The sequence below is a fragment of the Tauraco erythrolophus genome, chromosome 1 (assembly GCF_009769465.1).
Source record: "Tauraco erythrolophus isolate bTauEry1 chromosome 1, bTauEry1.pri, whole genome shotgun sequence".
NCBI lineage: Eukaryota > Metazoa > Chordata > Aves > Musophagiformes > Musophagidae > Tauraco > Tauraco erythrolophus.
This window is the reverse complement of record NC_141465.1, coordinates 58,886,784-58,912,195: the sequence shown is the minus strand read 5'-3', so window position 1 is coordinate 58,912,195 and position 25,412 is coordinate 58,886,784. Positions and strand designations below refer to the sequence as shown.

Here is a 25,412-nt window from a genome sequence, read left to right as displayed (position 1 = left end):
TGAATAAAAGTCCTAATTTGAATCTACAGCTGCTGATTGCACTAAAAGTTTGAAATAAATCCAATTAAGTTAAATAGAAATGTTTTTCAAAATGAACCTCAGATTCCTAGAACATGCTTAGTCATACAAAGACTGAGGGCAACATAAGATACTGAGGACCCGACCTCAGAGGAGGCCCATGAAGCCCCGCTGTTCTGGAGGAAGCTGCCTACAGAGCACTACTTGCAGAACAAAATGTAACTCAATACTGTGCATCCTCACTTTTCAGTTCTTAGACATTAGGCTTGTTCCTTCCCTTTATAAAACCTTTGATGCATGCCATGCAGCACAAAGTTTCACAATGGGAGAAGCAGCTTACAAAAGCAAGCACTTCTCATCTAAGGAGGTCTTGCAAAGCAGTATCCTATCCCTGTGAAAACAAGCAGAATATGGTCTGGTCTTTGTAAGACAAAGACCGTTAGCAGAAAAATCCCTTTATTTTCTCATTTCATTTGGGAAGAATAACAGTGTAGTTTGCACTGCTCTACAATACTCCATAAGCACAAGGACTGAGTCTTGACTCTGCGAACATATATAATGGAACAGCTCTTGCTCTCTCCTGTCCATAGCAGGAAAATGGGTCTCAGTCTAGTCTTAGAGATAAACCTTAATTAGAACAATAAATCCTAACTCTGTAAATTATCAGGCACTTATTTCAAACACTGAATCTGCCCAAGTGGTCTTAAGTGCAGGGAAAGACCATATCTGAAACCAGGTAACACAGCCTCATGTCTTTCTTGATGTGAGTTTACTCATGACAACCTTTTCTAAACAGTTATTGCCTTAAACTCATCAGGATCTTTTACATAGTTTCCTAACACCTTCTGCATTATGCAGATTTTATAACATCACATACATGTCATCATTCATTAAAATCTGAAAGCCAGCAAAAGAAGCTATAGTGTTGGATGTTGGCATCAGGCAGGCAATCTGAGCTGCTTTGGGGTCATTATTTTCTGCTGCTCCTGAAAGAGAGAATATTCTTTCCCGAGGCCCCTGTTTGTCACTGTTCTTTTTGTCTTCTTGCTGGCTTTCTGCCTCAATAATGCACTCTGGCTCTTCATATTCTATCTTGGTTTGCACTGCTGCATGATCAGTTTTGTCTATCCATTCCTAGGAAAATGAAAATGTTGATGTTGGCAGGGACTGAGATGTCAATCAAAAGAAACCTGACTGTGCAGACACTGATTTTCCTTTAGTAATGGCATCTTTCCAGGATAAGCCACAATGGAGAAGATAAAGAGGAAGCAATACAGACAAGCAGGACATAAGGTAGCAGGATGGAAGAAAGGCAGAATGACAGGAAAGCAGACAGGATTTCACACATGCAGTCAAACTCGTACTTTTTATTGAGACCATTTAATCAGGGCCTTTAGAAAACCTTGGATGTGTAAACTACCTGGTGTTCCCTCTCTGATAGACTCATGTATTCTTTGACCCAAGCCCTGGCTTAATCTAAATTAAGACTGAGTTTACTGGAAATTTAGGCAAAATAGCATTTCTGTATTAAAGTTTCAGTATTAATTTGCATTTATATCTTTGTTTTTCAGTTCCAGTTTAAAGCTATCTTATATATAGAAAGTTTTCAGTTTGTCACTGAAACATCATTACTGCTCTTTGATATTGTCATTGGTTTGAAAATGTAAATATTACCTATGTACACTCAGAGGAAATTCAGTAGTAATTAAGATAAAGACTGTTCAATTAATACAGAAAAATACATCACGTCATGTCATGGACTCAAGAAGCAGTAAGAAAACAAAAGCAAAAACTGTGGGCTACTCATTTGACAGCCATTTTGTGTCTAAAGGTTTAGCGACTATACACCTCTGTGGCTAAGACAGGATGCTTCCTACTGTGACCGGTGTCTCCAAAGGCTCAGCACTACGACTCACTGCACTTCACAAACGTAAAGGGCAAGATGAGGTTGAAGCACGTTCCCTGAGCTATCATCTGCAGGAATGGATGCAAACATCACAATGGCATCTCACTGGATATTGTGCCTTTGGACACTTTTAAATTCTTCTCCAGCAACTTTTCTGTCTCTTTCTATGACAAGGGTCTTTTCACAGTGCCAAAGCAGCACTACATTGATTGTATGAGCTCTGGTATTTGCTCTGTGGCTTCTCTTGATGATGTTGCATGAGGGAAGGCCTTTTTTCTTGGTGCTTGTGGCGATGTCTGTGCAGAGCGAGTATCAGTAGCTATTCTCAAATTATGCTCAACACTGTAGAGTGTTCCTTGCTAGGAAGCAAATGGTTACCTGGAAGTTTCCATTGTGATCACTGAAGAGATCAGAAAATACATGTTCTGGATCAGGTATAGCAGGCATGACTGACTTCTGAAGCCTGTGAAGAAGAAAGGAAAATCCAAATAGATGTTTTGTTATACTGTAATCATTCATACAAAATCCTACTCCAGCCCCAAATATATTTTATGTGATAGTACTCTAGGCTTGATTTCTTTTAAATGTGTTCTAAAGACAAAAAGCAGTTATAATAGTATGATAATACCATCAGGCTAAGAATGATTTTTCTGCTGGATATTCAGCCAGCCCCCTCCTAGTAAAATCTGGACTCTATACAAACTTCCAGATAGTCAGCAAGTTTCATTTTGCTCCGTGCAGTAGTCAGAGCTTTACATTCCCTGGCCACATTCCCCTAGACAGGGAAGATGATGCAGCAACCTGTCGTATTGGCTGACTTAGTAAACACAAATATAAACTCAAAACATAGAAGCATAGGAGAAAAAACTCAACTTATGATCTAAAAAGGTTATCAGATTCCCATATACTTTCAGGTAATTTTCTGAAATACTGTATTTTTGGGGTTTATTCCCTCCAAAAAAGCCAAAACTTGGGGCCTTTGCAAGTTTTGTATGTTGTTTGGTGGTTTGGGATTTTTAAATTGTAGATTCTAAACATGAACAGTCATTCAACTGCAAATCCAAATATTGATATACTTTTATTAATTTTGAATGCACTGAAGCTTTCTTCAGACTACTGTTAGCAGACATTGAGTCTGATGAAATTACACAAAAATAGTAGTTCAGAAAAAGTAACCAAAATAATTATATTCTTAAGATCTAACTAGATTTCTGAAAAAGAGGATAAATTAAGTGGAAGAGAGATAATTTTATCCTGAAAAGTTGCCTTTTACCAGAACTCTTCTGGTTTTGAAAATTAAAGGCCCTGGTGTTTACCTGGTGAAGGCCAGGATGCATTATCCCTCAAATAATAATTAAGCTACTGACTTCTACATCTTCATGATGACTTCATTTATCAGATAAGAATTTTGAATGCTAAAAGACTTGATCCTGAATGATAGCTCTATTTTCATGACATGGTTATTTAGCAGTAAGCCATAGAATTATATTTACCTCTGCCATTTACACAGAAGAATCACGAGGATAAGTATCATGAGAAGTACTGCCAGCAAACAACTTAACACAATTACTGTGTTTGACTGAGATTTTATATCACCATCACATGAATCTAGGAATAATTAAAAAAAAAAAAGTATGTGAAAACAATAATTTTTAACAGTAAATATTCCTTAATTGTACTAAAACATTGACTTTAAAAAAAAAAAAGCAGAAAAGTTTTTAAGAACAAATAAGACAAGTTCAATTGTTCAATTAAGACAAGTTCAATTGTTCAATTGAAACTGAAAAGAAAAACCATCCTTCCCAAACCTTGCAACAAAAGATAATTGTACTTATATTTATCTAAATTAACCTAGTACAGGACAAATGCAGGGGTTTACAGGCAAAGAGCAGAGACGTAATGAATGAATCGAGTATTTCTTCTCACATTCATCACATTGCATTGACAGTGATAAAGCAACTTTATGCTGAGATCTATATTACATACACCTACTTACAATCACTAAAGCTGTAAGAACAATTCTACATGTAGCATAAATATCTTATTTCCCAAGACAAAAGAAACAAACAAACAGCATCTCCCCACCCCAGCAAACAAAAAGCCAGCAAACCACAAGTGCTAATACCCAGAAAGTAACTAGTGGCAGGATATCATCTAACACTCAGGTATATAAAACTAATACATTTGTGCATTTTTCGGCATTCTGTGTTTTTTCTGCAGCTTTCATACCACTGCCTCAAAACTCAACCTTCTAGTACAGACATTCTGCTGTCCATATAAATACTATAAAAACTAATTGATTATTTATACAGGAGCAACTGTCCAGCCTGTTCCACCTGCCCGTTGTTTGCTAGAAAGCCACAAGAAAAGTTGTGATCCTCAAGTATGGTCTGTAGAGTCTATGAAATTTCTTGAGCACAGTTTTGTTCATGGCTTCCTCTGATGTTAGCTTTGGAGTCACCAATAACTCATTAAAGACCTGAAGTAAAGTGCTTGCCCCAATGAAGGGCCTGTGCCAATGCCACTTCTATTCCAGGTGCACCCAGAGCAACTGAACCAGTAATCTGTCTCCTCTGTGCTTTCCTTTCTTGCAGTTTCCTGCCAGCAGCCTCTGGTCAAATGGTCCAATTAGGGCTGCTATGTGCTCACCTCTCAGAGGTACACAAGGAGACATCGCCCTCTGTGTTTTCTTAAGGACATTTGCCAGCCACACCTGAGGACATGCTTGCAGGCTCACAACTCGCATTGTGGAGGAGGCTTCTCTGGAGGTCAACTTTGTGGCTACTATCAGTGCACAGGCTATACATACCTACGCTCCAAGATTTCATCCCAGCTTTGTGCATACAGATTTTCTTCAGGTGAGCTAATGGCCCATTGCATTTTAGAGAACTCAGATCTGGGTACACAGGACATCTGGGCGTCTCGTAATTCTGATAAAGCCTAGTGGGCAACATTTCGTGCTTAACTGATGTGATGCAAACATGTTGGGACGGTGGACAGTCTTTTCTTTACTATGGCAAATCTGTTTTTTGGTTTTGATAACCAGTAGAAATACTGTTTCCATCAAAGATCTAACTGAAGTCAGTCACGCTCAGTTAAATGTGTCTGTCCAGTGGAAAAGCAGTGCTGATACTGGCTTTGCTTCCATTTCATCTCCTTTCCCCCAGCCTCTCTGTTCTGACGAATCCAGCATATATGACCATCAGACTGCTACGATCTCTGGTCTTGTAGTTCAACTGGATGTGCTTTCAAAACAAACTGCCTTCAAAATGGGGCATCAAGGATATTCTTAAGGTTCAGGTCTGATGTCCACATATCATATGTGGACACATCCCATCCCATCCCATCCCACCATGCATCACATAGCTGTCATTGGTGAACTTTAGACACTATTGTAACAAAGAGAATGACACTCTTAATTTTGCTGACTATGGCATAAATTGAAGTTTTATGAGCCATCAGGAATGAAGTAGATAGGAGTTAAACACAGGCAATTAGACATCCACATAAACTTTCTTTGATAATGGAAGATGGAGCACAACAGTACAACATTAATTTGCTGCATTTTCCCAGCCCCTTTTGCAGTCACCCCTTCCCCATTTGCACTTAGACAATATATGAACGTAGCACAGCTGTTACCTAATAACATGCCATTCATCCAAAATGTTTCTGCTTCCCAGTCACTGCTGTAATTAACTACGTTGCAGTAGGGTACTAGCCTCTTCAGTCTGACCCGGAAAGAATAGCATTTCCTTGGATCAAAGCCTTGCTCTCCAACACTGCAACACTCAGAAGTTCTGGACTGAGAAGGAAGGTGTGCCTTCGTTAATTCTGGTTTTCAAGACAGTGCTTCAGAATGCTACACTCAGTCACGGTCACAACTAGGGGAAAGGATAGGCCAAACCAAAACCTCAGAACTGCACTGTAACTTCTCTTGAGTTTTGAGGAATTCTGTTTCTTGACTGGCTCTTCACTATTTATATCTATTTCTCATTGTCTGATATTGAGTTGAAGGTCATAACAATCATTACATAGTGCACTATGTTACAGTTGCATCTTTACAATATGCAAAGACACTTCAATCCGCAAAATATTTAGAAGTTATATTTGAGACTGGAAAGGTTTAAGTCAATGCAATAATATTTAGAAATACTTAACAGCTAACTTTAGAATAAACAAAAATCCTGTCTCATCTCTCTTCTTCCATAGTATTTCATGGCTTTTTTTTTCTCTTAACTCTACTCTGCTTTCTGCTTTTATCTTCCAAAACTCTTGTATTCTGAAAGTATAACCGTAGCTTGTTCTCAACTCTCTGGGTGGCAACTAGATATAACTGAAAAATAAATTATTTCCGGCGTGGCAGGGATCCAGGATCCTAAAAATCTAACTGTTTTCTGCTACCAGTTATGTTTGAAAATAAAGGATAGGAGAACAATTTGAAAACAACTCTATTTTACATTCTATGGAGATGCTACTTCCAGTATCTTCCAGGGTTGATTAAAAATATCATGTTCAACTCACTTGCCAGTCTTTGTCAAACTTGCTTTTGTATTGAAGCTCAAGTCTCAAGCACGTCACAGCTCTCTCTGGTTTATTGCAACTTACAGTAACGGTGTCTTCTTTCCAGAAGAAGGTCACATTTTCTGGTCTATTGGGCTTTACTAAGAAGAAGAGAAACAAATTATGCTATACTCTCCTAAAAATAAATACTTTGCAATTAAAATTATTGTTACTCCTTTCTTGTCTCAATTTTTCTCTGAGCAGTAAGCAAAGAATGTGGACTTTCTTCTTGTAGGATGTACTTTTGTAGCTGACCTCCCTACTAAACATCGAAATGGAGCTTGGCACCATGACACTGCTGCTCGCCATTTGAGGTGCCACATTCAAAAGTAGATACTATCTCATGTCAGGAGCTTATTGCAAATACTTAAGGAAGGACTCCAGTCTCCTCATACTCCCTGCAATCAGGAGAAAGAGTCTTCTCCATTGGAAAGGGACTGACAAATTCAGTACCATAAAACCTACAAGATGCACTAGTCCAGCTGCTAGAGGCTATGTGGGATATGGTGGGGCATCTGCAAAAAACAGTGGGTGCCTACCTGTGCACAACTGAATCTACCCCTCACTATTTTCAGATGGTCTGAAGACCATGCAATGGTTTGATCTATGTAGCTGGTTACTCTTCAGTAGTGGGAAATAAAGGCGTGAGAAGAGTGTTACCTGCTTTCTCAATCCTTCTAGTTGCCTTTTTGTATTATGAAAATTCTGCCTTTCTAATTTAAACACTTAAGTCTGATCCTTGATATTTGTGCTTTGTTACCTAACTCTTCTGAAGTTCGCTCTACTGTCAGTGAATGTTTAATAGTCAAAATTTAAGGATCAGGCTGCAGCTGTCCATAATTTACCACTTATTAGTAAAATTATGAAATATAAAAATATTTTCCAAGTTAGATGCCTTGACAGATTTTTATTTAATCCTTTTTGCTAAAATATTAATAAATGCTAATAATGAATTTGAAATATATATTTATTTTTCAGATAATTCTGTGTTGTATATTCTCTCTGTGATTTTCATAAGAAAGAATCTCTCCACTTTAAATGCTGTAGCTATGTGAAGTTACAGAAGATTTTGATAAACTAATCTCACACTGGATGTGAAATACGTATTTGAGGGCAAGAGGGATTTAATAAAAACAAGAACATCATCTGTCTAATAGTGGGAGGATGTCTCTTTTACACTGTCAGACTATACCAGAGTCACTCAACTAATTTCTAATGACATTTGATGTTTTCTGACAGCCTCTTTGATAAGAAGTAGTTTACTGTCTCACATCCCATGGAAGATGGCAAAAGAGTGGAAGGTTGAAAATACAAGAAAATCACACAGTCAGCACTAGGAAAAGAAACTATCAACTTTTATTCGTTTTCCTGATATGAATACTGAGCAGGTCTGCACTAGGCTAAGCACATCCATATATTTTAGTATTTTAATTCTGATTTTGAAACTATGTTTTGGGACAACTCTGACTGTCCCATGTAATCTCACTTAGCTGCAGCTGCACACAGGCCTGTGTAACTACTGATGACAGCAAGGGCTGAAAATCAACATGAAATAACTATAGTTTTGTTTTGGCACGCACAATAATAACATTTTATGCACCAATAAAACTGATTTCTTCTCAAGTTAAGGAGAACTAGAGAATCAGTGACGACACTAGGACTACCAAACTAGTTGTGATTTTACTTACTATAAACATCAGATTTTAGTCTTTTAGAAAAAAACTCTTCACTTCCATTGCTGTTCCTGATAGAGATGGCAAGGGTAGGTCCTTCTGTCTTAAAAAGACATCCGGAATTATAATCTTGATCCAATAAATATGTGGGACATGTCTTCCAAACTTTGTGCTTGCCTTCGTCAAATCTATAAATGAAATAATATTGCTGAATGGAACATAATTACCAGTTAACACAAGTTAATTTTTTTTTGTTACTATTCTTTCTTTTTTATTTCTTTCTACTTTTTTTTTTATTCTTTTTCAAGTGCTCCTACCAAGGGAAGTCTGCATATGGAATTTCTCAATATGGCAAATTTCATAATGGTGTGAGCGAATTCATTACCTGAACTACATTGGCTTTCCAGCCCTGGATTTTGATGCAGTCTGAAATCAAGTTTCCTTCACGTTGTTATTGTTGTTTTCTAGTAAGAAAATGACTTGCTCAAACAGATGTTTTCATGAACCTGTTTCCAAGATTGTACTGCTAGTTCTTTCATATATACCATCCAGAAAGAAAAGGGAAGATCAAGCCCTATGTCTTTAACCAAAACATCAAATTTATGTTGTTCATTAATGACATTGGTTAATAAGGAAAATACATACTCATATGTGGAAAACACACTTTCAGTAGTGTAATTAGCACTAGCATTTAGCACAATGACAGAAGAGGGACAAATCTTTCATACAATGTCTGTTGTGACTGACTATTCAGGAGGCTTACTGATTTGTACACTTTTGTAGCAGGTTGTGGATCTAAACAGGTTTCATGCTGGATGACTAACAAATGCTAAAAGCATTTTCAGGTACAGTTCACAGAAGAATCAAATGGACTTAGATATTTCAGCCTCCCAAAATAAATGCTTTAAGAAGGGAAGAATAGGCATTTTCAATACTCACGTGTAAGAAAATGACACATTCTCACTGGGAAATAGTTCTTTTGCTGCCCATGTGATCTGCATCTTCTCATTATTGAAATTGATTATTGTGGTGCTGATGGCATCTTTCAAACCTGCCCAGGACATTGACAAAGAATATGATTTCAGCAGTAAGTATGAAAAACATACCTTGACGTTTGTAGGCAGTGTTTCAAAGATACGTATAAAATAGACTCCGGTGATCATAAAATAAGAAGACATAAGAATATCTAAAATGCAAAGAAACAGAGTAAAATAACCTAGAGAAGCTGAAATTAGAATTTCAAAATAGTAAAATGAAAGCATGCACAGCAACACCAGAAAGCACCCCACAGTTCCTTGGCCAAACGGTATAGACTGGTTCACGTGTATGCAGTGCATAGGGCTACACCTTGAGGCCTTCTTTCCCCCATAATAATACCTCGTAAGGTTTTCCTGCTAAGGAAAACTGTTTGGGAACTAATGTCCCATGGAGTGTGTCTGAACTGTCAAATGTTTAGTGTAAGAAACAAGGGATTATCACCAGAGGTCAAGACCCATAGGAACCCAGAGCAGATCAGCACACGTAGGTGTACTGCATATTTGATCTATGTGGTTCTGGCCAATTCCAGCTTACAGACAAGCAAGATCATTTAATGTCCTCTGACTGCATCCAGATCCTCTCCTGACCTTCTACTTGTTATAGCACTTGCTAGGGACACAGGTGTTTTAATTCTCTTTCTATCAGAATTCCACAATCAGACACTGAGTATAAATCTGACAATGAAAAATGGAGAAATTAATAAGGTAGAAGGATTAGAAATCTATTCTATATGAAGAAGAAGGACGTATTATTTATTTTGCCTTCTACAAGATGTCAGATTATATTTACTTGAATGAACAAAGAGGAAAAAAAATCATCTTCAATATCAGCAAGAAACCACGAGGGTAAAATTTGCAGACTGCTGTTTCCAGACATGAAGTGTCTACCACTAAAAACTTTTGCTGGAATATTCCTGCCTAGCAGGAGAATAGAGGATTTTAGCTTTTTTTACTGTCTACATTTTATGCCACTCTGGACTTTTGAAGGAATTTAAAGTGAAAAATTTAAAACATTTCTTATGAGCTTGTCGTGGTTTTGGACTGAGGGTGGAGAGAAGAACCGAGAGGGAGCACCCACCAACCATGGTGCTGGGCAAAACATGACTCAGGCTTTCTTCTTAAAACAAAACAATTTATTAACAGTTACTGAACAAGAGACAAAAGGGAACGAAACTGGTTACTTGAGAAAGAGAAAACAAGGCCAGATCTTAAACACAACAGCCTACCCACCTCCCTTTCCTTTTGTTCCTGGCTCTACCTCCCCCCAGCTGCGCAGGGGGACAGGGAATGGGGGAGTGCAGGCCAGTTCATCCATGGTGTTAACTGCCGCTCCTTTCTCAAAGGAGGAGGAGTCTTTACACCATTTTTCCCTTGATTCAGTGGATCCCCTACTCACAAGGAAAAATCCCTAAACTTTTCCAGCGTAAATCCTACCCGCAGGATTGCAATCCTTCCCCATGGATTGCACCAGTTCGGGCTTTACCAGTCTCGGCCTCTTAGGGAGCTGCTGCCACTCGCGTCAGCGTGGGTCGTCCCACGGACTCCAGATGCCTCCATGACCCCGTCGTGCATTCCATGCCCGTTACTAACAGTACCTCGTCGTGCATCTCCTGCTCCACGACCTCTCCTGGGCTCAGGCATCTCTTCCCCGACGTGGGTTTCTCCATGGGCTACGAGTGGGTCTCTGCTCCGCCGAGTACACCCTGGCTGCAGGGGGGCCGCCTGCCATCTTCACACCGATTTGCAAGGGAAAACTTCAGCTCCAGCGCCCCTCCTCCTGCTCCATCTTGACTGACCTGGTCGTTGTGGTTGTTTTCTCTTAGATCTTAATCCTCTCTGGGGGAGCTCCGCCCGGCGGGCACCCCGGGAGCGGGGCGCTTCCCGAGTCCCCCATGCGGCTCCCCCGGCGCCATCCTGAGCACGTGGTGCCGGCCCGGGCCCGCGCGGCCACCCGGCCAGGAGCCGGGAGCGGGGGCAGCGCCCTCCTCCCCTCTCCTGTTCCTGGGCAAAAGACCCTTTCCCGTCCCTTTGTCTAACTTAAATAGGGCAATTCACAGAGGCGCCGATTTGGCTCAACCCCCCAGAGGAGGATGGGACTCAGATCTGGTGGCACAGGGAGCAAATCCCCTCTCCTGCCACCAGAACACCCCCCCGCATCAAACTATCACAGAGCTTTTTATCACATACAGTGATCCTGAATGTTCATGGGTTACCAGGCATAGCTCCTCATGGTTGCTATATTTTGCTCAGTAATAAAACCCAAGAATGTGAGAAAAGCACATGGATTCAAGTTACCTTTTTGCCTCTGCGTCTAGGTGATTCACAACTTCTGTAATTAGAGTTAGTCAAAACATTTTTGTATTGGTGTAATTGTGTTGTAACCAGTTGTTTTGTCAAATCATTCAAGAGACATTTATGACAGAGGTCCAAGAGACACTGAGAAGATGTAGCTGCAGGTCCTTGCTAGGTGATTCGTGGAGCTCTGGTTAAAAAGATTCTGCTCCTACTCAAGAGAAGGACTTGAAACTACTCCCATCTCCTAACTAATGGCTGCAGGCTTGTTCTGCATTGTTTTTGTCAAACTGAAAATCTCATATCTTTTTCTGAAGAATAGAGAAGTCAGTATTATCACATGTTTAAGGAAAAACAGAACTTCAAAATCTCAAAAGCTACCACAAAATGGAATTTTTCCAGCCAGTTCTACCTCTGTTACAAGAGACTGCCTAGTCCTTGTTTCCTACATCCTCAAGCCCTTTGTAAGTCCCCTCAGCAGGTCTTAGAGATGATCTTGTCTTTAACTACAGTCACTAAGAAATATGATGGCAAAGTGCCTAACAGTGGATCCTTGGTCTGCAATTGCACCAACACGTTTTAATTTTTATGGACCAAATTCTAGCATGGTTGTACTGGGAAGCATACAGTGTTATGCTTAGTGTAACTGAAATCCATATAACTACTCAAACTTTTATTGTCTATAAAGATAGTTAAACATGTATTTAATGCATATTTGAGGGTATAATTACATTTTCTTCATCTTTAAATGAAATTAACAGTATCAAAAAGAATAGAAAATATTAGTGAATAGAGAATACTGTACTGTCCTGAAATAATTTTTATGAGTATAGAATGAATCCTTTCAATTCCTTTTAGAAGCAACAAAATCTGTATTTTCCATTTCTTGATAATTAGTCTGATTGCTGATATCTTCCCTTTGAGAAAGAACTGCTAATGTCCATGCTTCAATTATGAAAATAAACCCAGGAAGAGTACTTGCTTTCTTAATCACATATTTTCAAGGATAATTAATTTCAAAATTAATTTACGATGCTGTTTCTATGTGCACAAAAGTTTGGAGCAATTACAGATAGCAAAATGCTGCATGTAGGGCAAGTTTTGGAATCAATTTTTAAGTCAAACATGAATGAAATTCTTCAGTTTAATCTCAGTAGGTGGCTTAACATTTCTGCAGAGAGCTGTGCATATGCGTCTTCCTACACTTGACAAAAAGATTTGAAAATGGGCTACATGCCAAGCAGAGAAGCACACAGTCTTGCCAGTAGGACACAACAAAGAGTGGGTATCTGAGAGTCCTATCTCGGGCATAGCCAACTAATCCTGTCTGTGTCAGGACCCTTATGAGTCAAAGGGTGCCAGCTCAAAACCTTCACTTGAACTTGGGCATCCGAGCAGCCTTATTGAAAAACACAGCAGTAACTTTTCCATCATTTGGAGGGTGGGCTCAACACCCAGTGTTTATCCCATTGCTCTCTGGCTGTGAGGTTGCAGTAGTTGGCCCAGGATGTGAAATATTTGCTTGCACTGATTTCTAGTGTCAAGCAAACAGTGTGGGTTGGATTTATATATGAGACTGGCCTCAGGTTGCTCAGTACTGTAGAGCTGGTAGTATCTGGTCTGAAGGAAACTATAAAATGAAGAGATAACTTTACTGATGAAAAGTAGGGGCTTGTGGATGTCAGATGATCGGTTTGGGAGTTTTGTAGAATTTGCTATGAAAAATGGCTCGAATTGCTCTGAGGTGTTCAGCCTATTTGGTCACAAGGGCTGCACAGGTACAGAAAAAAACGAGGAAGAGGAAAAAGGGAGTTCATAACCTAAATAGGCAATACCTTTAAAAGAAGAAAAGATAGGAAAATCTTGGTTTAAATATTTCCAAGAGGAAAATACTGCAATGCTATGAGTTTTATCCCTTCAAGTTCAGAGTGGTAAAATAATATTATACTGTCTAACTTTTCTGAATGAATTTTCTCTTACAGGGTAGTATAACTAACTTTTTTTTTTTTAATTACATTTATAGGGAGACTGGTGGAATTAACACAAATAGTACTGGTTCATTAATTGTGGGAGAGAGTACACAGAATTTGCCCATGTAAAATTTTTATATACACCTGAGAAAAACTATGGTGCCAATATATAGATTGAATTTGCTTCTTAAATAGGTTGTATGTGCTTGGGAAGCTCCTTGAACCTGTGACTGCGTATCCCACAATCCTGACACTGCCAGCAGAGAAATAAAAGTAAAGTTTTTGGTAAAGTGGTAACCCACTCTTCCCTCTCCATACTGGACAACTCTTGAAATTCTTTTTCAGGTTGCTATATTTTCCCTCAATTCCAATGCAAAAATGACACCAACATCAAAACTCTGAATCCCATAAAGTTCCTTTAATGGCTTGTTCAATCTCTTGAAACTCACATTGGTTTACTTGAGGTGTAATTGGCTCTGGAGATGGATAATAAGGAAATCAGAGGGACCACACAGAATTTCCACACACTGAAGAGTGGGCACTAAGTAAAACCTGAGAGTCTGATCTGAGTGGCCTATTGGAAGGAAACAAAAGTGACCAATTCATTCTGAACCTTAGACAACACTCATAATTCTCTATTTTTCAGCTGTATTGTGATATTTCAATACTACTTCTTATTAAAGGCTGCAATTCAGAGATGCACACTAAATCTTGGGTTTGGCAATGCATATTTTTTTGGATGACAGAGAAGAATATCAGTTTGGCTCCAGTTCCGCAGTGATTTATTTATGGACTTAACTTTGCACACTCTGAGTAGTCTACTTGACTTCAGCAGAATTACTCAGAGCGCATCAACTTAACAACGTGCATAAATCTTTCTAGGATCAGAACCTTTTCTGCAAAAAAGCTACATATTATGAATTGAAACTCTGGGATTTTAACATTTAAATATAAACTCCAGCAACTGCCTTTATTTGTGTACTAAAACAGAAGGTAACACATTATTAATATAAATAGAACCATTCAATAGAAATGAAATAGAAATGGTAATAAACTATCTGGTGATATATACATATTCTTTCCTGTGGTCCAGTTTTTAAGATCTTCATAAAAAAATCAATCTTAACATAACTAAGTAGCTATGTGGGACAGAAAAGGCTTTACCAACCTTTTATTATTAAAGACTGTTTCTAGAGCTTTAATCAGGGCTATTTTATACTGTGCTTTCTAATTTAATGAATTTTGTAGCCTTTCTGAATGTAGTATGAGTTGTGTTTTGTGTAAATATTCAGAAAACCTTTGCATGCATCTTTGAAAATTATAGCTGTATATGCTGCGTAATTCACATTTCAATATGAAGAGATGCATAACCTAAGTGAGATTTTTAAAGTTTGGATTAAATTGACATCAGATCCTCTGAGGATATGTACAGGTTATCTGAAATATGATATTTCCTTCTGATGATCTTTCCTTTGCCTTTAACTGAAAAGGTGTTTAGTTTCCATTTTTTGTGTGTTTGTTTTCGAAGCATCTGTACACCTGTACTTCTGGAGACAGAATCATTCATATCTTTTTGTTAATGGAAAGAGACAGAGAGAAAGAGAATAGAGAGGGACATTTGTCTCCCTTTCTTTATGATAGAGTTTTTACGAATCCGCCTGTAACACCATGTATTGTTCTCTGCTAATGTGCCAGCTCTTCCACAGTAACTGTAATTATTTAAAGAATTATTCTATTCATGACCCTAGAGGCATATAACAGACAAAAGTAACAAATTTATCATTTTTCTTTGTGTTATGATGACGGGTAGATAGAAAGGTCAAAAATATGAACACGTAGTTCCCAGGCTAAAGAAGAGTGGCACCAACTTTCTATCTGAGGATGACCTGCTGGTTTAGCTAGGTATTCAGTATGTTGTAGTGCTGTAGGACACATACCAGTGCCTTGGAGCATGAACTTCAGAGATAATTATCCAAGTCTACATCTGCAATAAAACCAGACAGAGCTGGCAGGCCTTCACACAAGACTTTAACCTCACAGGCACTGCTGGGAATCCAGCTCTTCTCAGGACAGAGAATTGTGGAAAATACCACTATGGTGTGTGGAGAAAGTACTTTTACAGGGGAAAAACCAGAAATTTCCTTGAGCGATAAATTATGCAGACACAAACATGAGCAAGAATGCAAGCAAGTACATTCCACCTCCAAGCCACTTCTCAAAGTTTGTTACTGAGAAAAAATACTATTGAAAGGGAACACTGTAAAAAGGCTGAATGTCATGGAACAAATCAAAACAGAGAAAAAGGAAAGGCAGAATGTCAATCTGCAAAGATAACAGAATGGAACATGCATGTACTGGAACAGTTGCAACCTCATTGAAGCATAATAATGAAGAAAAACCACTTTTGATTTCCTTACACTGATGAAACCTGATAAGTAACCACATGTTGAACTTCCACATATTGCAGCACACTGTACAGAAGCTACCAGAGAGCAAGACCCAAATCTGAGTCTACAGTCTTTAGTTACCCTTGATACTACTGATCTGTGAGAACAGTTTCATTTCATTAATAGGAATACATGTAGGCGAAAGTGCAACTCCTTGTGTACAAGACGACTGTTGAATTAAATGTGCAGGACAGAGACTGAAGAGAAAACCTCTTCTTGAGAAAAGGAACAAGACAGCAAGAGAGAGTTTTTTTCCAGAAATTTTGAGGCAAAGCATGATCCTTATATCATAATTCTTATAACTCATCAAATTGAGTGGTTTTTTTTCAGAAGGTCACCAACCATTCCTAGGCATCACGACACTTGGCAGCAAATAATCACTGCAACTGTAATTTTCAACTTTTGTTCCACAAAATCATGCCATCAGTATAGCATGTCTATAGATGGTTGCCACCTCAGGACAGGGAAGAGTCATGTCCCCTCACAGCAGAGCCAGTGACTCGCAGGAGCAACTAACACTGGAGAATCAGGTGGTGCTGCATTGCCGAACATGGTGCTTATTGTGCATACAGCAGAACAGAGAGCTGATTTCTAGGTTGATAAGACGCGAGCATAACTTTAAAGTATGTATTTCTCCTTATAAAATGAATGACAGGGAACTTGTGATAAATTAACAAAAGCGAAGATTAGATTATCAGTCTATGTGTTGGTCTTTATGTTAGATTTCTGTAATAATCCATTTATCTTTGGCAAGCTGTAAGTAGTGGCATTGCAGACAAAGACATGAAATAGAGATGTTGTTATATTTAGGTAGGCAAATAACCAGTCTTTAATGTCTTTACTAATTTTGCTGTTTAATAGAGTTTACCTTGATGCTTTCTCGGGTGCAAGATATTGCTGAATGTTTTCCTATCGTGTTCATTCTTCCAGAATACTAAACTCTGAAGTCTTACCTGGAATCTGTTTTATCCATCTTTATTCAATGTGAAGCCTAGTCTCTTTTGGATGCAGTCTACTCTGTTATAACCTACACCTTAGAGAATAAGTAGTCCTGCTTAAAGAACAGACACAAGCTTAGCCAGTTCTGCCTCGATTTTTAGTTAGAAAATTTTCACAGAAACCTGTTATCATCATAATCTTTTTTTTTTTAAGAATCCACTTTCATTTTTGCTGGATGTCAATTTTTGTTTGGTTGATTTTTTCACAAAAAAAAAGTACTTAATATTGTAACACATGAGGTAAAGTATGCACAAATATATTGCTAACTAATGTATCAATTTCTTAAATAAGCATCTGGGGAGTTGAACTTACCAGGAGATTGTGACTGAAAAGCCACCAGGTTGCCCAGTGTGAAGATCATTGAACATGCTTGAAAGATGAGACTCATGGTTGGAATGACACAACAGACTGTGAAGAGACAAGTAATCGTAATCTTTGGACTTCACTATTTGATCACTTTATACCAGAGGCTGGAGGGAACTGGAGGAAATGACTACAGGAAATAAAAAATTGACATATCTCTGACTGTAAACAAATCAGAAGTGCAGGAGTTTGAAATACACACCTTCTTTGTATTATGCTAAAAAAAATCAAAATAATTTCTCAGAATATGAGTATCTCTTTTGTCAGCACTTTGCTTTATCTTTTCACAGCTGTATCAATCAGAAGTCACCATAGTCCTGATCCAAATGAGGACCAGGTATCTGTGCATAGCTGTGACCACATCTTATCATGGATGAAGACACTGACCTCAAAGTGCCCAGTGAGCTGAGGGCAGGAGAGGTAAAAATAGCCTGCCTCCCCACTTACATATCAGGAGCTATTCCTGCTGGCAGGTGTTTATACTGCCACTCCACATGCCTGCTGCACCTCAGCTGACTTGAACTTCTGTCCCCACATCAGAGGCAGAAGTTGTGGGCCATTTTGTGACACATAGTGCTGAGCTGCTAGGGGTAGGGAGAATATTGCACAAGAGGTAGCACTGGGATGAATTTTCTCCTGTGTTATGTGGACACATATATGCTGCTCTATCTTTCAAATATATCCATATACCTAACATTATATACATATATACTATACTTATACCTTATACGGCCACATACCATACTATGTATACCTTATACATAGAAAGCGGGAAATAGAAGAGGGTTTTGCCTGAGACTAAACATATTTTAGAAATAGTAGAACTTAAAATCTTTTAATAATCACTATTATCATGTCTAAAGAGACCTATTATCTGTAGGCCTGCAGTAAACTGGGTTTAGCGTGTCTCCACATAGTAGTGCAGCAAGCAGGAGTGGTGGAGCAGTGAGGTGAAACAGTTGGTGCTGAGGACTCAAGAGCCACACAGTGTGCATGGGAACACCAGGGAGTCTTCCCTAGACTAGCACCCGTCCAGCCCCATGGGTTGAATGTCTGTTAGCAGTCAGTCTGCTACATTCCTTCCCGGAGCACATCTTCTGGGCTAAGCTCACCCAAGAGGAGCCCAGTGCTCCACTGTGAACAAAAAAATACGGGGACTGTTGGGAGATTCTTTTTACAAGGATGATCCTAATCTGAACTGACAAGTCAGTGTGGCCCTAGCCTGCTGCCTTTGTCCAACAAGTGCTCAGGAAGACAGCCCTGAGAGACAAAGTACTCTTCTCTGAATTTGCTGAATGCCCCCTTCACATCCTGGTAAAGGTTTACAGTTTACTTTTCTAAGGACACATAAAACAGGCAAGCACACTGAATCCCTTCTAACCCAGTCTCTCCCTTCATTAAGCATCACAAAAAATAAGCTTGTCTGTGAAATCTGAAGGTAAAAATACAAATGATAGACCTCAATTCCTATCTCTGTTTCCTAGCTGATCTCAAGCTTTTTCTGTGCTTGCATCAGAAGAAGTACAGGAAACTTCTTATGCAGGGGCATGTTTGGGCAGATGAATGACTTGGATATGCATTGTGCAGAGTGGCCTGGGTGCTTACACCACACCGCCTTCTGGAGACCTTGTTTCCTAGACTACTTTTTGCCTCCAGTTTCTCAAGTAGGGAAAGTAGAAGTTTGTCTGCTGCACATGGTACTAGGTAGGCAGCTGGATCGTGGCCGGGAATGCATCCAAAAGTGTTACCACGATTTCTGTGTAGGCTTATTCTCATTCCTGACAGAGCCTTCCCTAACATTTTCATTGTCCCTTCTAACCCAACAGTACTGTTTGTCCGATGAGACCCTTATCAGCTTTGTCACATCATCAAAGTCTCCAGCCAGGTGGTATGATATCAGTTTTGACCTAGCTATTTACTTTTCTTGGGTTGGCTACTTTCACTGGCTTATCCATTGCATGTCCCAGGAAGATCTATCCAAATCTCAGTGAATCTTGGAAACCCCAGCACAACTATCTGACACACACAGTATACTCTATTAACTGTCTAGGCTCTGCTTTGATAAAGTTACTCCAAGGAGCCATTAGTTCCTGGAACTAAAATAACAAGCAACACAGAACTGAAATACTAAACTAGGTCATAGCGGATAGTTAATGGCAAGCTGAAATGGCTCACAGTTTCCACAGTCAGTGTTGCAAAAGTCAGTGAGATAAACAAATGAAGGCAGCGATCCAAAGTTCTCTGGTTCCCTAGGACATGGCAACTCCCACATGTCCCCGTTTGGGTTAAAAACACGTTTTTCTTTCAGAGCATGTGTCTTATCTTTCCTTCCAGAACATATATCTTGAGTGTGATGGAGCTCAATGTGTCCATGTCTGCTTTTTATACAGGTAAAACTCACCTTCTAAGATAGTTCATTCTTTAGGGGAAAGGGATGTAGAGAGACGACATGCAAAAAAAAAAAAGATATCTAAAATACCTTCTGCCTTGTAACTATTCTGATTTTGAGACATTTCATCTAAAACAAGGTCTCATTCTCAAGTGACAACAACGCATTGTCACTGACCATTTCCTCCTACTAGGTATTTTGGTTCCTCAAGTAATTCTCCCTCCCACCAGTCTCTACTTCCTTTTAAGATGCTGAGGGCCTCTTCAAGTCAAACAAAATTACTCCTTTTACCCCTTTTTAAAAAATCAAACCTAGGGCTGAGGTCCTGTGGCATAAAAAACAACGACTGAGTCAAACAAACTATTTGCATAAATCTAATGCACTGTCAAGCTATTTTTGCTGCTGCTGAGAGAAACATCAGATTTGGCACTGGAGAGACATAGGATCTGGACACCTCCCCCCCATGCAGGCAGATGCTGTCCCAATCACCTGCCTCGAGTTCTGCTTTCTGGAAGCCAGGTCTGATTACCTGGTTTGATTTTTTTTCAAATGTGGACGATCTTGGTCCATGAACTGAAAAGCCGTCTGTGATCCACAGGATCTGTTCTCCCTCAGGTCTTTTTCTGCCTGCCTACAGGAGTGTAATTGGTTAACTTGCCCACATCCTCTGGGTCATTGTTCCCATGAGGACAAGGATGGAGCACTGTCACTGTGTGTCCTCTCCTCAGGGCTCACACACAGTGCAGCATTGGCCTGTTTGGTCTCAGAAAACAAGAATCGTTCTAATATCGCAACTTAATGCAGGAACAGGGAAAGCAAAGCGTGAGGGTGAATTGAAAATTAGCAGACTAGGCTTGTGGTTTTGACTGCCAACAGAGAAAACTCTCAACAAGATACCCAGAGGATGAGGACGATGCGAGAAAAGCAAGTAAATCAAAAGAAGTCCTTTTGACTTCATTTTGCTCTTTGGAGCAAACTGCCACAAACAGCCCTTGGCCTGCTGCCAACTCCTCCACCCATGTCAGCAGCTCTCAGAGGTGGCTTCACTTACCAGCTGAAACCTCCAGCACTCCTACTGACTTTCATCAGCTTCCTTCCTCTCTTTTTATTCCCCTTCCTATTACTTCATCAGTGGTGTAAAATGGGTCTTTGATCATCATGTAGTTCAGCAAAGTAAATTGCCTTAGTTTATTTTTTCTTTCAGTTAGAACCTGAACAACCAATAGCCTGTAAGTAACTTCCATTTAATGTTATCTGCTTGTTCATGTCCTTGGTAACAGCCCCCACAAAAAGCCCCGCAAAATAACAGAGGTTATCTCTTTTTTTGCAGCGGTGATCCCCTGTAATTTTTAGCATTAACGGGAAGTGATTTCAGTGTGCTTCGAGTGGGAGGGATAAAGGGAACAATGACCCATTTATAGAAAATAGTGAATCCCATCACTCCGTGACAATCAGCTTAGTCAACTTGAGTCAGTGCAGCCCATTATTCAGAGAGGAGAATCTGATTCCCTTTTGTAACATGCTGCAAAGTGCACGTGTAAAGACCTCTGCTGTACTTTTTGTCTTCTACCCATGGGCAAAGCTTAGAGGATTAATCTTTAAGAGTCCCTGGCATTCTTAAAACTCATGCTCTTGTGCAATGACTTCAAAAAGTGTCACTTGGTCTTTCTTTGTATCACCACAGCTTGGCCTATTCCAGCCTTCTTTAGGAATGACAGGAAAGCAACAGAGAGAAAAAATCAAACAAAGATGGCAGGAGGTCTGCCTGGATGAGCAAGGAGCTCTTTCTGAAATTAGACATGAAACGGTAGTGTACCAGAGGTGGAAGCAAGAGCAGATGACTTAGCAGTATAAAGCTGCTCTTCAATCTTGCAGGGACAGGGTTAGGAGAGTCGAGGCCAACCTGAAGTTGAATCTGTTAAGGGATACGAAGGGCAACCAGGAAGGATCTAGACTTGCATAAACAGTAAAAGGAAGACTAAGGAAAACATAGGCCTGCTGCTGAATGAGGCAGCGGACTTGGTGACTAATGACACAAAATATTGAGTTACTCAGTATCTTCTTTGCTTCAGTCTTTACTAAGACTAGCCTTAAGAAATCCCAGGCCCCTGAGAGCAGAAGGAAAGTTTGGAGCAGAGACAACTCACCCTTAGCAGAGAAGGATCAGTTTATTGGGCATTTTAACAAACTGGATGTACATAAAGCCGTTGGGCCTCACGAGACGCATCTATGAGTGCTGACAAAGCTGTCAGATGGGAGACATTCCTGAGAACTGGAAGAAAGCAAACATCGATCCTATCATCAAATAGGGAACTACAGGCTGATCAGCTTCCCCTCAGTCCCTGGGAAGGTGATGGAATGACTAAACCTAGAAACAATTTCCAAATACATGAAGTCATGCTCAGCCAACCTGGTATCGTTTTACAAAAAGGTGACTCTATTGGCGGATGGGAGGAAAGCAGTGGATACTGTTTACTTTGACTCTAATAAAGGCCTCAGACATTGTCTGCCACAACATACTCACAGACAAGCTGACAAAATACAGGCTAGATAAGAGATGAGGTGGATTGAAAACTAGCTGAACTACCCGGCCCAGAGTGCTGTGATTCATGGCACAAAGTCCAGCTGGAAGCTAGCAACTAGTGGTGTATCCCAGGAGTCCATACTGTGGCCAATATAGATTAACATCCTCATTAATGACCTGGAAACTGAGACAAAGTGCATTCTCAGCAAATTTGTAAATAATAAAAAACTGGGAGGAGTGGCTGATACACCAGATGGTTGTGCAGCCATTCAGAGGGACCTCCACAGGCTGAAGAGTTGAGCAGAGAGGAACATCATGAAACTCAACAAGAGGAAATGCAAAGTCCTGTGACTGAGGAATTATAATGCTGGGCTCCAGTACATGCTGAGGGTTGACCAACTGGAGATTGGCTCTGCAGAAAAGGACCTTGGTGTCCCAATGTACAACGAGATGAACATGAGCCTGCAAAGCACTGTAGCAGCAAAGAAGGACAACAGCCTCCTGGGCTGCATTAGGCAAAATGTTACCAGCAAGTCAAGGGATACGAGTCTTCCTCTCTACTCAGACATGATGAGACGCATCTGGAGTGCGGGGTCTAGTGCTGGACTCTCCAGTACAAGAAAGATGTAGAGTCCAGTGAAGGGCCACAAAGATAATGAAGAGACCGGAGCACCTCTCATACCAGGAGAGGCTGACACCCTGGAGAGGGCTCAGGCGGATCTTACCCTTGTGTGCAAATAGCTGAAGGAAGTGAAGACAATGGAGCCAGATTCTTCTCAGTGATGCCCACTGGCAAGACAAGAGGTAGTAGAGAGAAATTAAAAAAGACAAAATTCAGTCTGAACACGAGAAAGCACTTTCTGTTGTGAGGGCAGTGACACAAGTTTCCCAGAGAGGCTGCAAAGTCTCCATCTATGGAGATGTTCAAAACCCAACTGTATATAGTCCTGGACAACTGATTCTGTTTGACCCTGTGTGAGCCCAGGAATTGGAGTAAATGATTTTGAGAGGTGCCTTCCAATCTCAACCATTCTGTGATGTTGTGAAAACACAGGAAATGTCACACCACTTTGCATTTACACACCTGAAGCACTGGAGTTCTGGTAATTCTCTATCCCCCATTTTGCAAGCATGCGGTAGAGTAAGAAAAGAGAGAGAAGAATTGCAGAGTCAACAAGAGACAGGGAGTACTATTTGTAAGAGACAAAAACGGACAGAATGGTGCTTTGAAACTTGAAGAAAAGATGAATGAAGGTCTAGAAGTTCATGAATAATGAGATAGTAACTAAGGAGTGACTGCCTTTTCTCACAACATGGGACTTCCTGACTTCATAAATGAAGTTATGAGGCAGCAAGATTAGAACAAATATTGAAACCCACTATTTCTGAAAATATATCTTCAAACAGTAGAGTGTGTTCCGTAGTGAGCAAGTTGCAGCTGAGCAACCGATACTATATTTTTGGTAGGTCTAGGAATGCTGACACTGTCAACACCAGTAAGCATGAAATAAGAGATGGTGGGCAGTGGGTGAAAGAGGAAGGGGAGAGAAATATCACTTGTCTGCTCGCAAAGAGTAGAACCTGACATGATCAGAGGAGTCATGCTCCGGAACCTGACATTTTAATCCATATGGGTACTGAAACATTATAAAAAAAAGTATTGAAAAATTGAAAGTATTGAAACATTATAAGGAGAAGAAAACACTTCTAATGGGTAATATAGAACAATTTGCATATCAGAAGGGGTTGCCTGTTCCATTTAGAAAGTGTCTTTTCATTATTCCAGTCAATAGTGCATGTTTAATTTTTTACCATATTGCTTTGTTAAATTTCATCCTTGCCATGTGTATCTTTGAAAACACTTGTACTAAGAACTACATTTTTATTCTTAATATTATACTTCTATTTTCTGGGGAAGAGAATAATAGAATTATAAATTCAAGGATGCAACTGAACTCATTTCTCTTTTTAGGACATCCTCAATTTTTGGAGTATTTTGCATCAAAGGGAAACCTGACAGTCACTTACACTTTTATTCTCTTTCTCTTTTCCTGTTTACTTATTAACTTATCTGTTAACATTAGATGTGGGGCCCTTCAACTGCAAGTCAAAGTATTGCCCTGGTCCCACATCTAAACTGAAAAGATGGCAAAACATCTATTTACCGTATGGTCTATAAAACAATCTATAGAAGACTGAGGAGTAGTTGTGTACAAGTGCATTTCTGATGATCTATTGATTGCATAAAGATTATATTAATATACATTAATAGTAATAACTAATAAGACTATGTAATAATATAATTACAGCATTACAGACCTGTAATGCTGGGAAAGATCAGAAGCTAAAAATAAATTCTGTGACTGTCAGTTACTCTTCGTTGAAGAAGTCTGCTTCTTCCATCTCCCATCATTGAATATTTTGACCTATTTTTGAAATTTCTGATCCTCTTGCATGTTCTTTTGCAAGATATCCAACACAGATTCCTTTGGTCTCTCCTGGTAAAAGGCAGAGCTCCTATCATCCTGGAACAATCTTGCTTTGCAGGCAAGAGACTTTATTCCTATTTCCTGAAATGGTAAAGAAAATGAGAAGAACGCAACCTGAACTGATGGTGGACATGTATATATGGGAAAAAAGTCTGACATATTAAAGAATATACAAGCAAAAATAGGTAGGAAATTACTCCTGATTACATGGGAGAAGAGGAAACCTAAATAATCATCTGCAACCTGGAAGAAAACATATTTTACTAAAGTGTATCCTTCTCTCTAAGTACCTTTGATACTTTTAAAAAAAAAGACAACAGAGGAGAAAATAAGCATCCTCAAACTAGCCACTGGTGTCTCCACTGCTAAAAAAGAAAGAGCAAATAATGGAGTCAATACAAAATCAGTTATCTTTCCTTCTCCCACCAATAAACTACCTCATCCCATATGTCTCATTTCTCCTTGAGTCCTCACCTGCTGCATGCAGCGGGCAGGAGACCATGTCAGAAATACGTCAGGGCATTATTTCATCTTTCAGAGTTAGAAATCCTTTGGACTACATCCAGCAAAATGTGCAAGGCAAAGTGGTGAAACACCTCTTAGAAATCTCAGGATGAACGGAGAAGACCTAGGGGTTAAACAGCCATTCTAAGACTGAATTGCTCTGAACTGCCTCTCCCATAAGTTACGCAGTGACTGGGGCTGCACTACTGAAATCCTGGCCTGCCTTTCAAGTCACGAGAGA

At 39.6% G+C, this 25,412-nt stretch overlaps 1 protein-coding gene across 1 annotated transcript; it reads right to left on the bottom strand.

The window, feature by feature from the left end:
- Positions 1 to 879: 879 nt before the first annotated feature.
- CRLF2 (cytokine receptor like factor 2) lies at positions 880 to 25,169 on the bottom strand. The gene is made up of 9 exons (XM_086609683.1): positions 25,142 to 25,169; positions 17,215 to 17,310; positions 9,097 to 9,208; positions 8,173 to 8,345; positions 6,446 to 6,585; positions 5,564 to 5,726; positions 3,418 to 3,532; positions 2,303 to 2,387; positions 880 to 1,152 (listed from the first exon to the last, which is right to left on the bottom strand). The coding sequence occupies exons 1-9, from the start codon at positions 25,167 to 25,169 to the stop codon at positions 880 to 882; spliced, it is 1,185 nt and encodes a 394-aa protein (XP_086465809.1).
- Positions 25,170 to 25,412: the final 243 nt, after the last annotated feature.

Bases quoted from the DNA above. Each gene is read 5' to 3' on its own strand.
- CRLF2 (XM_086609683.1), bottom strand. From the start codon at position 25,169: ATGGTCTCCTGCCCGCTGCATGCAGCAG. The intron at 17,311-25,141 runs GTGAGGACTCAA...GTCTCTTCACAG, and splicing joins CTGCCCGCTGCATGCAGCAG to TCTGTTGTGTCATTCCAACC. The intron at 6,586-8,172 runs GTAAGTAAAATC...TCTTCTTCTTAG, and splicing joins ACTAAAATCTGATGTTTATA to TAAAGCCCAATAGACCAGAA.